At 43.2% G+C, this 13,860-nt stretch overlaps 1 protein-coding gene and 1 long non-coding RNA gene across 2 annotated transcripts in view; both read right to left on the bottom strand.

The window, feature by feature from the left end:
- The window catches only part of LOC139023065 (uncharacterized), a 234,347-nt gene that overhangs the window by 214,168 nt on the left and 6,319 nt on the right, over positions 1–13,860 (bottom strand). The window lies entirely within an intron of this gene.
- On the bottom strand, positions 1,450–2,937 carry mterf2 (mitochondrial transcription termination factor 2). The gene is given in 7 exon segments (XM_070435367.1): positions 1,450–1,498; positions 1,500–1,587; positions 1,590–1,892; positions 1,895–1,935; positions 1,937–2,027; positions 2,030–2,351; positions 2,869–2,937. Coding segments are annotated over 7 exon segments (963 nt in total).

Below are 13,860 nucleotides of genomic sequence, written 5' to 3'. Positions count from 1 at the left end.
AACCCCCATTTAACAGGGCAACAGGGCTGAATAGTGGTCTCTCCTCCTCCACAACTGCAGTTTACCTGAACTAATCTCAAAGTCCTTCTTAGTGCCTGTCCGTACATCATAACCTCTTAAATGTAATGGCAAAATGTAGATTTCCGCCTAAAAAGACATACCCAAAAGTAACTGCTATTCATGTGTAATTACATGATTCTGACATGCAAAAACGTGGTATATTTGGAAAGAAGACATCTGGGCGAATATGAGGAAATGATCAGAAGATAGATAGGAGTTACATAGTTCAGAATACACAAGATCAAGCACACACAAAATAACCGTTTTTTTTAATTATTTTTTATATTCTTTTTCTTTTTCTTTCATTGACAAGCTATAAGTGAATTATTAATGCCAAGAGCTGGAAACACATCAGATGGCTTCCACAACATGTGAACAATATTTTTAAAAAATGGGATTGATAGACCTAACAACTAGAAATGGGCAGATGTTTTTGTAAGTGATGTCAGGTATGGTGTGACACCTAAACCTCTCCAAAGTGGCATATGTCTGTAAATTATATAATTATAGTGCTATTACATATTTGCAATCCCTAAATGTTATTTGTTCAGTATAAAACACAATTTCTACCATATCAACCTCACACTAACATTGTAGTGGTGTTATGGGGTATTTATTCAGTGTCCTTTCATGTGTCCTTTCAACCTATCTAAAATGTCTGAATGTGGTAATTGCACAGTTTTTGCACACTGGATGTGCTTAAAAGTTATTGTTCACTATAAAAACTACATTTCTACAACACCAACCTCTCTCAAACATTGTGGTGGTGTCAGGGGACATACAGGGGATATGGATGCCTAAGCAGGCAACATATAGTCACTCGGGGGACATTCGATGTTGCCATTAAGTCATACATCATCAGATAACATTGGCAATAGGCACGATTTGTTTCTACCAACCTAAGGATTCTATTGATATCCCCATGTACTATAGTTCAAACACAGACCAAATCGAAGCTTACCTTGTAAGATGTTTGCTGTTTGGTGAAAACGTGTAAAATAAACATTTTGACTCTCGGGCCTGGTGGTCAATAATGGTAGGTCACAGGCAGAGAAATAAGATATCCTCATGATCTGTGGAGTCCCGGCTTTCGGTGTGTATCAACATATTGCGTGTTTATGTTGTTTATACTTCACAACGCTAACCGGAATGTAGGTAGCAGCCATCTTGAAATGAGGTCATCGGCTCGGCCTAGCCTTATAATGTGTACATGCCCATATATGGTAGTAAGTCATACCAAAGATTTGAAGACACCGATCAATAGCCAAAATACTCAGCTTTCCGCAAACACACTACTTTGCTGATAGGGGCTCCCGTTCTCATACCAGCAATAATTGAATAAAAACAATCTAATAGGGTTCCCAAATATGAGAACTTTGCATACAATAACTATATTTGTATGGTCAGCTCCAGAACGGTTGGAGTCTCTATAATCTGAGCCAGCTCTGAGGAGGCCTTCAAAGAGTTCAGCCAGGATGGCCTCAGGGTAGTAGAGCAAGGCTGGGCAGTTGAGCACCGTGTCCCGATCTTGGCATCTGAGCAGCCCAGAGTCTCCTTCGAGTAGGCCAAGTTGAGACGCATGCTGTCCCGGTTGAGCTTGGTGACAAAGCCCCTGAGCTTGGAGAGGAGGTGGAGCAATTCAGCAGTGGTGAAGCCCCCTGTCTCGAGGAACAGCAGGTTGTCGCTCAGGACCTCTGAGGGCTTGAGGAGCACGAAGTGGTTCTGACTGAGCAGCTTCTGCAGCCAGATCTTCATGTTGGTCGCATCGACCCTCAGCTCCAAGTGGATAATTTCCTCGTTCTGCCCCGCAGGGCAGCTGAAACTATGGGGGTGCTGGCCATCAGCTTTGTGACGATGCGCTTGTTCAGGTGCAAACTGGAAGTAGTCAATGTTGGCCCTCTGGTTGGCGTGATGGCTGGAGCAGGTGAAGAAGGAGGCAAGGAACTTCTCGATGATGCCAGTCAGATGGATCTCCACAGCTCTCTCTAGGCCTGCTGCTGTTCCGGGCTGCAGAGGACCGCCTCGGGGTAGAGCTCAAGGACCCAGGCGATCACGAGGCCCTCTGCCCCAATGTCTCGCAGCAGGCTGGCCATCTCACTCATGTAGGCAGGGCTCGGGTGCAGGGCCCAACCCTGGTGCCTCTTCTGGATGTCCACTGAGAGGTCATAGATGGCTTCCACAGTCACATGGTTCTCTGCTGTCCCCCCCCCCCCCCCCCCCCGGGGTTGATAAGGGCCTGAGAGGGGGAAGATGTTGAACCCGCTGTCAGTGAACTCATAGGTACGTTGCAACTAATCACGACATGGGTGCACAGTCACAGATCAATGCAGGTCTGACCTAGGCATGATATACTGTAACAGACATTTTCAAGATAGCTAGCTAGCTAGTTAGCTACAGATCCGTGACCATAAAAAATACACTAAAACGATTTGTTGTGAATCAACACAAAGCGAACATAAACTCAGCACTAAATAACTTAGTAATAATGAAGAATTGTACAAATATCACATCAGTCATAACAACATTGGTTTGTCAGTGTGTGATAGCAGTTGACCAGCTAGCTAGCTAGCTGCCTTGACAGCTATGATAGGCTGCTAAAGCAGGATGAATTGTGATGATACTTTGACGATGTTTGGAGGACAAAACTGTTCTTTAAATTCACATGCAAGTTCTTTCACATCCCTTGTACTTTCCAAATAGAAACAACAAATAAGTACATAACGGTATATAAGCTAGTTAGCCAACAGTAGTACCTGAGGGTTATTTAAGCAATAAGGCCTGAGGAGGTGTGGTATATGGCCAATATACCACGGCTAAGGCTATTCTTATGTACAACACAATGCGGAGTGCCTGGATACAGCCCTTAGCTATGGCCATATACCACAAACTCCAGAGGTGCCTTATTGCGATTATAAACTGGTTACCAACGGAATTAGACCAGTAAAGAGTAATTTTTTTGTCATACCATTGCTATATACGGTCTGATATACCATGGCTGTTGGCCAATCAGCATTCAGGGTACGAACCACCCTGCTTATAATTATAAATATCTTAGCCAGTGGATGTGACGTTTTGTTATGAAACTGAACTTTGCTTCTTTGGTGGACTGGCTGTATGGTACTATCTGCAACTGCACCACAGCGCAACCAAGTGTACATGAACGGTAATGCACAGTTGAAGAGAGATACTGCAAACATCTAAACTCATCTCTTAAGGGACTCAAACTAAAAGGCAGACTAAAATTATTCAAGCTGAAAATGCATACTAAAATAATAAAGAAGGAAAATATAATTTTCTCCCTCAGAGCTTCAGTCTTGCACCATACACTTCCAGTAATTAGGGTGTTTTGGCGAATGTACATTTCAAATCAAATAGCAGTCGATGCATCTCAGAAGCAGCAGAAAACAGAACAGACACTGATCACTGTAATCAGCACAGAGCTGAATTGGAGTGAACCGAGAGAGGCAGAGTTTCTCACAGTTGGGGCTTAATCACACCGCTTGATCACCAGCTCCACAAGCTGTTCTAGCCCAGCTCAGGAAATGTCTGCAGATTTCCAATCTAATGACTGAGAGGAAATTGAGACTCATTATTGTAAGTCTGCATCAACATAAAAGACACCTGAGGATAATGGCTTATATACAGGCAGCCAGGCAGGTACTATAGAATATAAATTAGATCTATCAAATCAGCAGTACCTATTGTATATTGTATTTAGCTCATGTAATCATGGTTTTTGTAGTAAGGTCAGGGATGAAGATGGTGGCTGGACCATTTTTGGGGACCGGCGCCCATTGACATCATTGTAAAAATCACTTCAATTAGCTCTTTGATCGCACAACTTTCTTTTCTATTGTATTACAGATTGATGCTTGAACTCAATGTTATCAGTCTATAAAATGTCCTTGCTTGTATTAAGAACAAAAGCATTAATCAATACCATTAGGATCAGCCTAAATTTGAATGCTTCTAAATTGCTAGAGACAATCACATGCTTCAGTGTCACAACTGAAGAAATGACAAAAATGAGATATGAGAAAATGCCTTGTGTAAAAATAGCGAGGTGCACAATGCGCCCAGTATGTAATGAAATCAACCTAAAATCAACAGCATGTTGTGCGGCAGAATGACGTACCTACATGCCTTTCTGCCCAACCATAACCTTGCCCTAGGATATACAGTTGGCCTCCCCAAGTACTTTGGCTTTTGGATTTGCCTTTGGTTCCATTAAACCATGCACACTAAATGACTACCATAAAACAACAAAAGTGATCAGCTCGAACTAGATACAGAGCAAGTTATAACCTCCAACACTTTGAACAATGGGAGGAACATAACCATGCATGTATGCACTTGCATACATGCACTCATGCAAGAAGACAAACAAACACTCACGCACGCACACACACACATACACATCTCTCTCTTACTCAGAGGCCCTTGGCATGGTGATAAACTGCTCCCAATGACTGAGTCAAACCAGTCCAACCATCAGTGACAGCAGTGACAGCAGGGAACATCTTTTATTTCCTCACACTTATTGTTTTGTCTTCTTAATGCCCTTCTCACTCACACTTTTGATGGCTTTCCACCTACACCTGACACTTTTCCCATGCTCAGGTCCACCCTAGCAAGATAATGAAAGATAAAGTGTGTGTGTGTGTGTGTGTGTGTGTGTGTGTGTGTGGTGTGTGTGTGTGTGTGTGTGTGTGTGTGTGTGTGTGTGTGTGTGTGTGTGTGTGTGTGTGTGTGTGTGTGTGTGTGTGTGTGTGTGTGTGTGTGTGTGTGTGTGGTGTGTGTGTGTGTGTGTGTGTTGTGCATGCGTGGGTGTTTGTGTGTGTTGCTTGTGTGTGTGGTCGCACACGTGCATGTGTGTGTGTATGTGTGGGGGGAGGGGGGGCAGCTGAGATATGAGCTAATGGGGAGGATCTCAGTGACAACCCAGAACAGGTTACTCTGAGCTGGCAAAGTTGAAAAGCACATCCCCAGTGTGTGACAAACACATGGACAAGGAGTACAATACGGCATAGAATGAAAAATTTGAGGGAAATAGGATTTCTGCTGTTCGTTCTAGTTGGCACAGCCTACTCTGAGGTGCCAGAGGTACCAGAGTCCATCTTCAGACTAGAGGGAGGTGAAATAGAAATGGGCTACTGCTTTGGAGTCGACTATATCACTGTTTTAAGATCAGCTCCAGAGGGAGAACAGCTGATTGGTAATTCCTCAGACGAAGTGGCATCCCCTTCGCCTCCTGCAGACTTCGAGGGCCGCGTCAGACTCACCAACCAGCTCCAGCTCCTGGGCCTCCAGATCAGTCAGCTGAGACAGTCTGACTCGGGCGTGTACAGGAGGGAATGCTGGAAGGACAAGGCACTGGCCAACAAACATGAACACAAGCTGTCTGTGTGCGATGAGGAAATCAGCTCTGTGGATATCTCTGTGCGGCCCGACGGAGGGGCTGAACTGAAGTGTAACATCCCTGCCACAAGCCTGGAGGGGAAGACCATTCGATGGTACCATGAGGTGTTCCCCAACTATAAGGCTACCTGCTTCCTGGACACCAGTGTGTCTTCGGTACCCCTACAGGAGGAGCTACGGGAGGTCATTGCAGTGAAGAAAGGAGGCATCTCACTCAATGTCTCTGGTAGCGTGCTGAAGGACAGCCATCACTTCTACTGCCTGGTCATGGATGGACAGAGATGCCTCAGCTTCCAGAAAATCTACAACCCCAACAATGATGAGATCGACCCCAAGACTGTCTTCACGTCTGTGGGAGAGAAAGTGGTTCTCACTTGTCCTTCGGAGGAGAAGAACCATGATCAGAGATGGGAGGCACCAATGGGCAATGTTAACTCAAAGTCAGTAAAGTCGGCCATCTTGGTCAGTGATGATAATGATGATGATGAGAAGAACTTCTCATTGATCGTTCATGTACTTTCTGCTAACTACTCTGGTGAATACAAATGTTTCTCTGCCTCACTACTTGTTGCTGAGTACGCCTTGGTTCTTTGCCCCAGTGGAGAGCCCACTGAGAGACAGTTTTCGGATGGAGAGGATGTTGTTCTAGAATGTGCCCAAGGCAGAGAGGAGTCTCACAGGGGTGCAATGGTGGAGTGGTATCGCAGAAAACCTCTGGAAGAAGAACACCTGATTCTGGACTCAAAGAATAAAACTATCGTCATTCCTGCGGACCTGAGGGGCCGGGTGGTTTTCTCTGAGCAGGATTCCTCTCTCCAACTGTCTGACCTTATTGAGGGGGACAGGGGGGAGTACTGGTGCGTGGTTCTGGGGAGCCCAGACTATATTGACGATGACAACTACATAGACAGTGATGATGATGATGATGATGATGATGATGATGATGAATACCCTGATGGCAATGATGACGATGGCAACAAGGACAGCATCTGGCAAGACTTCAAGGACTACATGGAAACATGCATTTCTAAACAGGTGACGTCTCTGACTCCAAAAGAGAAACCAGAGGATAAAGACAGAGGCATAAACACTGACTTTACCCCACCAAAGAAAAGGGACCCAGACACTGACACACCTGTGGAACAAGAGGCAGACAACACCATTGTTATTGCTGTGTGTGGAGCGCTGGCTGGGCTTCTAATCGTGGCAGTGATAGCAGCTGTGGTGGTTGTACGTCGGAGAAGAGCCACCAATACAGAGAGAGGTGCAGCCATGGGGTCTGGACTGAAAACGATGGGCACTGGGCTGAGTGAAGAAGAGAAACTGGACCCAGATGGACAAGGTCCATAACAGTCAGTCTCATCATTCCTCTATTCTGAACCAGTGGAGAGTGCCTCATGTACTCAAGCTTTTTCCTGGGGATCAATTGCATAAAGCAGTGCCTTAATGCTTAGTTCAAAAGATTATTTACTGATTTGACTGACAGGTGGATCAATGGTTGATCCTGTGTTATGATTCTGTTTTCATTGAAAAGCTTCACTTACTAACCAAAAGGGTTTTGTCAGGAACATATGACCTGAAAGTAGGTGGGTTCAAACGGACACTGTTTCCTGCTAGTCTGTAACTCGCTGTCTTGCTGCTTATTTCCAAATCACAAATGTGTTTTTATGGAATGCAGTGTTTTACTGTAACAAGTGATTTACAGTAGGAGAGTTACACACACTCCATACAAAATATCTGTATTTTAATGAGAGACAACGTGGCAATAACTGTAAATATTAAAAACAGATAAGCAATAACAACGCTATGTTCAAATCTAATCTAAAGAATTTGAACATATTTTCTTTTTACAGCCAGGAAAAAATATCTTTGGCACAGATACATAACTGAAATGGGGCATGACTGTAATATGAAAACGCTTTGGGCCATTTATGACATGATGTGATGACTAAACCAGTCGGGTTGCTCTCTTGTCAAGTACAGTATGTGCATAATGGCATCGGTATGCGAAAAATAAACAGGCCTGAGAAACTTTCCATGGTGGTTGAGAGGTATTTTTCTTACCTACTATACAGTCCTTTAGGTTCAATTTGCCATTAAGTGTTAAGATAGTGGTATGCATGAACACCATTGTGGTTGATAAGGGATATATTTTATTCTACTACATTTATCTAGAAGTCTTTGTTGTTTCTCTATGTATTATGGGTGGGGTTAGGTTTTAGTCTTGTATCTGATATGAGTATTTGATTTTACAGTGGGTTGATATTGATACACTCATTATCAAAATTCTATATTTTCTGTTCGTTATGTCTACAAGACCATTCATACAAATATGCATAGCATTACTGACTTAAACAACTTTACAGTTTTGCCACATATCTGGAATGAAAAAGAACATCATCAACTGAAAAAAGTACAGCTCATTCTAAAAGATTTCTGCTGAAGTGATACGTGTATCGTTTTTATCAGGATATATATTTAGTCCTATTTTTTTGCAAGGTGACCCTCAGGTTTCATAAAGGATACAATAATACATTACATTATGACATTAAAAAACTACCAGTCATAAATACTCAGGGGACAAGCTGTACAACTCACCTTCACTAGAACAAAGGGCAGTCGCAGTGCATAATCAGGAGTATAATTCACTGCTAGATACACTGGTTGGACTATGACGTTAGGACATTCACACTGTATGAGTTACAAGGTTTCAGAATTATGTTGATAATGGTTTTGAGGGTACGCAAGGGGAATTCTTATTTTTCAGCCAAATTGTTCAAGTGTGCGAGAGAGAGAGAAAGAGAGAGAGAGAGAGGGAGAAGATGAGAGAGAGAGAGAGCGGAGAGAGAGAGAGAGAGAGAGAGAGAGAGAGAGAGAGAGAGAGAGAGAGAGAGAGAGAGACGAGAGAGAGAGAGAGAGAGAGAGAGAGAGAGAGAGAGAGAGAGAGAGAGAGAGAGAGAGAGAGAGGAGGAGAGAGAGAGAGGGGAGAGGAGAGGGAGGGAAGGAGGGAGGGGAAAGGGAGGGAGGGAGGGAGGGAGGGAGGGGAGGGAGGGGAGAGAGACAGTGAGGGAGAGAGGATAGAGAAAGAAAGAGAGAGATTCTATATCACTGTACTAGTTGGGTGGCAAGTAGCCTGGCGGGTAGGAGCATTGAGCCAGCAACCAAAAGGTTGCAGGATCGAATCCCTGAGCTGACAAGGTAAAAATCTGTTGTTCTGCCCCTGAGCAAGGAAGTTAACCCACTGTTCCCTGGGCACCGATGATGTGGATGTTGATTAAGGCAGTTCTCCGCACCTCTCTGATTCAGAGGGGTTAAATGTGGAAGACACATTTTGGTTGAATGCATTCAGATGTACAACTGACTAGGTATTCCCATTTCCCTAGTGCATAAAATTAATATGTGGTTGGAGAGAAAACACTAAATACAGAAGAACAAATGTGTAATTGAGTTTTTAACACAGTCAGGCAGATCCATTTACCAGTTTTATCTGTTGGTCTTCCATCACTGTTGTGTGTTGGTCTCTCAGGGGCCGATATGTGTGTATGAGTGAGTCCATGATTAATTAAGCATGAGAACCAGAAGAAGCTGCTGGTCTCTAATATCTCTGCAGTTATCGATCCACGTTCTATGCAGGCCTCCCAGTGACGATTTGGGTGTATAACGGGAAAGAAACGCTTTATGTGCCCTCTGATGTGTTGCCATTGCAATGTGTGATTGTATGTGTGTTTGGTTGTGTGCGTGCGTGCATCTCTCTGTCTGTCTGTGTGTCTGTGCGCATGTGTGTATACAGTATGCAACAATGGGGATCTTAACAGAGGGCGATATTAAAACAACACATGGAACAGAGTAAGAGAATGATTAAAAAGAGCAATAATTTACAGTTGCAAGTCGGAAGTTTACATACACTTAGGTTGGAGTCATTGAAACTAATTTTTCAACCACTCTACAAATTTATTGTTAACAAACTATAGTTTTGGCAAGTCGGTTAGGACATCTACCTCATGCATGACACAAGTAATCTTTCCAACAATTATTTACAGACAGATTATTTCACTTATAATTCACTGTATCACAATTCCAGTGGATCAGAAGTTTACATACACTAAGTTGACTGTGCCTTTAAACAGCTTGGAAAATTACAGAAAAGGATGTCATGGCTTTAGAAGCTTCTGATAGGCTAATTGACATAATTTGAGTCAATTGGAGGTGTACCTGTGGATGTATTTCAAGGCCTACCTTCAAATGCAGTGCCTCTTTGCTTGACATCATGTGAAAATCAAAAGAAATCAGCCAAGACCTCAGAAAACTAAATTGTCGACCTCCACAAGTCTGGTTCATCCAGGGGAGCATTTTCCAAACGCCTGAAGGTACCACGTTCATCTGTACAAACAACAGTACGCAAGTATAAACACCATGGGACCACGCAGCCGTCATACCGCTCAGGAAGGAGACGTGTACTGTCTCCTAGAGATGAACGTACTTTGGTGCGAAAAGTGCAAAACAATCCCAGAACAACAGCAAAGGACCTTGTGAAGATGCTGGAGGAAACAGGTACAAAAGTAACTATATCCACAGTAAAATTAGTCCTATATCAACATAACCTGAAAGGCTGCTCAGCAAAGAAGAAGCCACTGCTCCAAAACCACCATCAAAAAGCCAGACTACAGTTTGAAACTGCACATGGGGACAAAGATCATACTTTTTGGAGAAATGTCCTCTGGTCTGATGAAACAAAAATAGAACTGTTTGACCATAATGACCATCGTTATGTTTGGAGGAAAAAGGGGGAGGCTTGCAAGCCAAAGAACACCATCCCAACAGTGAAGCACAGGGTGGCAGCATCATGTTGTGGGGGTGCTTTGCTGCAGAGGGACTGGTGCACTTCACAAAATAGATGGCATCATGAGGGATGGAAAATGATGTGGATATATTGAAGCAACATCTCAAGACATCAGTCAGGAAGTTATAGCTTGGTCGCAAATGGGTCTTCCAAATGGACAATGACCCCAAGCATACTTCCAAAGTTGTGGCAAAATGGCTTAAGGACAAGAAAGTCAAGGTATTGGAGTGGCCATCACAACAAAGCCCTGACCTCAATCCTATAGAAAAATTGTGAGCAGAACTATAAAAGCATATGCGAGCAAGGAGGCCTACAAACCTGACTCAGTTACACCAGCTCTGTCAGGAGGAATGGGCCAAAATTCACCCAACTTATTGTGGGAAGCTTGTGGAAGGCTACCCGAAACGTTTGACCCAAGTTAAACAATTCAAAGGCAATGCTACCAAATACTAATTGAGTGTATGCAAACTTCTGACCCACTGGGAATGTGATGAAAGAAATAAAAGCATTCTCTCTACTATTATTCTGACATTCTTAAAATAAAATAAAGTGGGGATCCTAACTGACCTAAGACAGAGAATTTGTACTAGGATTAAATGTCAGGAATTGTGAAAAACTGAGTTGAAATGTATTTGGCTAAGGTGTATGTAAACATCCGACTTCAACTGTACATAACTAAATACTCCACAAACTCGTCAATGAAATGATGCAGAGACATTAAGCTAGCCCAACTGTTAACCCAAACCCTTCTTTTGTTTTACTTGGGCCTGTACTTCCTCTCCAGAAAACATTTGAGAAACTTAATACAATGATTTTCTCCTCTACATCTCTCGCCATCACAATCAACAGATAAAGGTGTCCGTGCTGCTTGGTGTCCCTGGTGAGTCCCTGGCGGCTGACTTGCTGGCTGAGCCTGTGGTGCTGCTAGCAGCGCTCAGTTGTAATTTGCCAGGTCCATTACTCCTGCCTGTGAATGTAATGGCTGCGAGCCCTGTGAGTGTGAAATAGTTGGTGAGAGAGAGGAGAATAGTTTGGCTGGGCTGTTGGTGTCTGGAGAGTGATGTGCTGTGTTAATGGCCCCAATTATGCACCAGAAGCCAGCGCTGATGGGTCCATGGGGACAGAGAGAGAGAGAGAGGGGGGGGGGGTGAGGGACCGATGGGAGGAAATTGCCCAAACAATATGAGCCAGGCTGGGATCTGAACACACACACACGCTAACCATTTCTATTACTGTTCTGGTCTCTCCCGTCAGGTGTCTAGTTTGTCCCGGGGAGACAGAGATTTATGTTTGTTTTTCAATGAGAACAAGCCTACCCCAGAGCCTCTAAATACAGTATACTCACAATCACTTTAAATTGGCTTCACTATAGTTTTGTTTTTTAGTATACAGTATATCAACTAGAGATGGGGAAATGTTAGAAAGGCTTATTTTCATTCTCATCATCAGACATCAGAAATAAACCGTACCTCAGTCGACACAACTATTAGAAAAGGAAAAGCAAGTCGCAAGTAATAATTTGGTTTCTAACCCCCGGCCTGATTGTTATCATTGTCTTGATGTTCATGGGGTATGGCTCAGGCTGCCTCTGTACCAGAAATGTTGCTGCCTCTGTGCCAGAAACTTTTTTTGTTTGATTTGATGTGTCATTATGAAACACTCGCACGAGAATCCCCAGCCGAGCGACTAGAGACGCAGGGACCGGTTAGACAGGGAACGTCTTAGTCAGGTAATTGTCTATTTTGACATGTCAGAAGTACTAGCATCTTCTTTAACTGTCACGATGGGTGCCAAGAGGAAATTTCACTGCTAGAGCATTTCTGATCCCACGCATTGACATAAAGTTACCCACATACAGTGGATTCACTGTAATTGCTATTCTTTACTCTCAAGCTGCAGGCTTGCATTTCTAAAGAAAAGGTCTGAGTTTGGTACTCAACAGTATTCAAATGTAGACTTGAAAGATAAAATCATTCAAAGATATGAAGTATCATGCAAACAACCCACATTCCATTATGGTCAATCTATGCCTTACGTTTTATCCGGCTGAGGAGTAGCTAATGTTCCTGAACACAAAGAGAGTTAAAATTGGATCATCTATATTCAAGTGAGCTCCTATTCAAAAAACTATTTTAGTCATGTTTAAATGCATCACACATAAATAAGCACATGCCAGAAGAGAGACATTTAATGCACACAGACACATGAATGCACGTATGCACACACACCATCATCATCACCTAAATTGCACCCAGCCCAGCCAAGCTCAAATGAATAGATGAGACGTCCAAAAATTGCAGAAAGCTGGGAGCAAATGCATGCCACTGTGTATCAGTCAGATGATTGGCTAATGCAGTTGTCACTTATTATTTGGAATTTTCAAAGATAGAAGCCAGTGAATGGATCAGCCTAGGTGTCAGATATGTTTATGGGTGCGTCCCAAATGGAACTGTATTCCCTACATAATGCCCTATAGGCCCTGGTCAAAAGTAGCGCTCTATAAAGGGAATATGGTGTCATTTGGAATGCAGATCCTCCCTCAGTTGACAGTGGAGATGCCAGGAGGGAGACAATGAGATGGGTGGGGTCAGGGGCTCTGCGGACACCAGAGGACAGCACAGGGCCAGATATGAAACATGCTGTGATTAGGATTCTGATTGAGGTAAGCATTATTCCATAGAATCTGTGACCTGAAATTTGACATACTGTAACAAACAGTACACAATCTCTACACAAACTTTGAAGACACTCAGAACTTAGATAATAAGCTGAGACTAAGAGACTGGACAATTCAATGAATGTCACATTATATAAAGTTTAACTATATTAATAAGCAATATATATTTCAAACTATTAAATATATTTGTAGGCTATAAACTATATTTGTTTCTATATTACAACAATAGTACTGTATAATGCTGGAAACCAAGCACCAATAACATTGCTCAGGTTTTCTAATACGTTCCTAGAACAGTTTAGGAGCACATTACATTAGAGGAAAAGTCTGCCTGTGTGCCCTTGTGGTTGTTTGCTCAATCAAATTTTGCTTCCTCTGTTGGCATACTGCTAGGTTGAAATTAGATTTCCTTTCACCTGCTTATTATGTGGCAGCAGAGCCTGCTCCGAGGGGTGCTTTTTACTCACTCAACTCAGACAAAGCATAGAGGGAACTCAGGGAAGTTAACTTTCCTTCACAGATCAAATCCATCCTCAGAAAATGTCGGAGAGCTGTACTTTCCCCTGTCACATTCTGACTGACAGCTTATCTGATTGACAAAAAACATTGCAGATAGTTACTGAGCCCAGATCTCATGAGAAAGGTTATCCAGACCTGAGAGCAATCAATTGGTGATTGGTGGGGAAATTTGAAAGATCTTGATAGTTATGTGTGTGTGCGTGTTTGTGCATGTGTGTAGTGAGCTGGCACAAGCATTGTGGGGGTGCAAGCTCGAGAGTGGGCATGAGGCAACAGGGTGACCCAGGGGAGTCTTACATCACACACAGAAAAAAAATCCCTCTTCTCTTATTGATGGTCTGAACCC

Source organism: Salvelinus sp. IW2-2015, linkage group LG26 (assembly GCF_002910315.2).
Source record: "Salvelinus sp. IW2-2015 linkage group LG26, ASM291031v2, whole genome shotgun sequence".
Lineage (NCBI taxonomy): Eukaryota > Metazoa > Chordata > Actinopteri > Salmoniformes > Salmonidae > Salvelinus > Salvelinus sp. IW2-2015.
The sequence above is the reverse complement of the archived record's forward strand: the minus strand, read 5'-3'. Positions and strand labels throughout refer to the sequence as shown.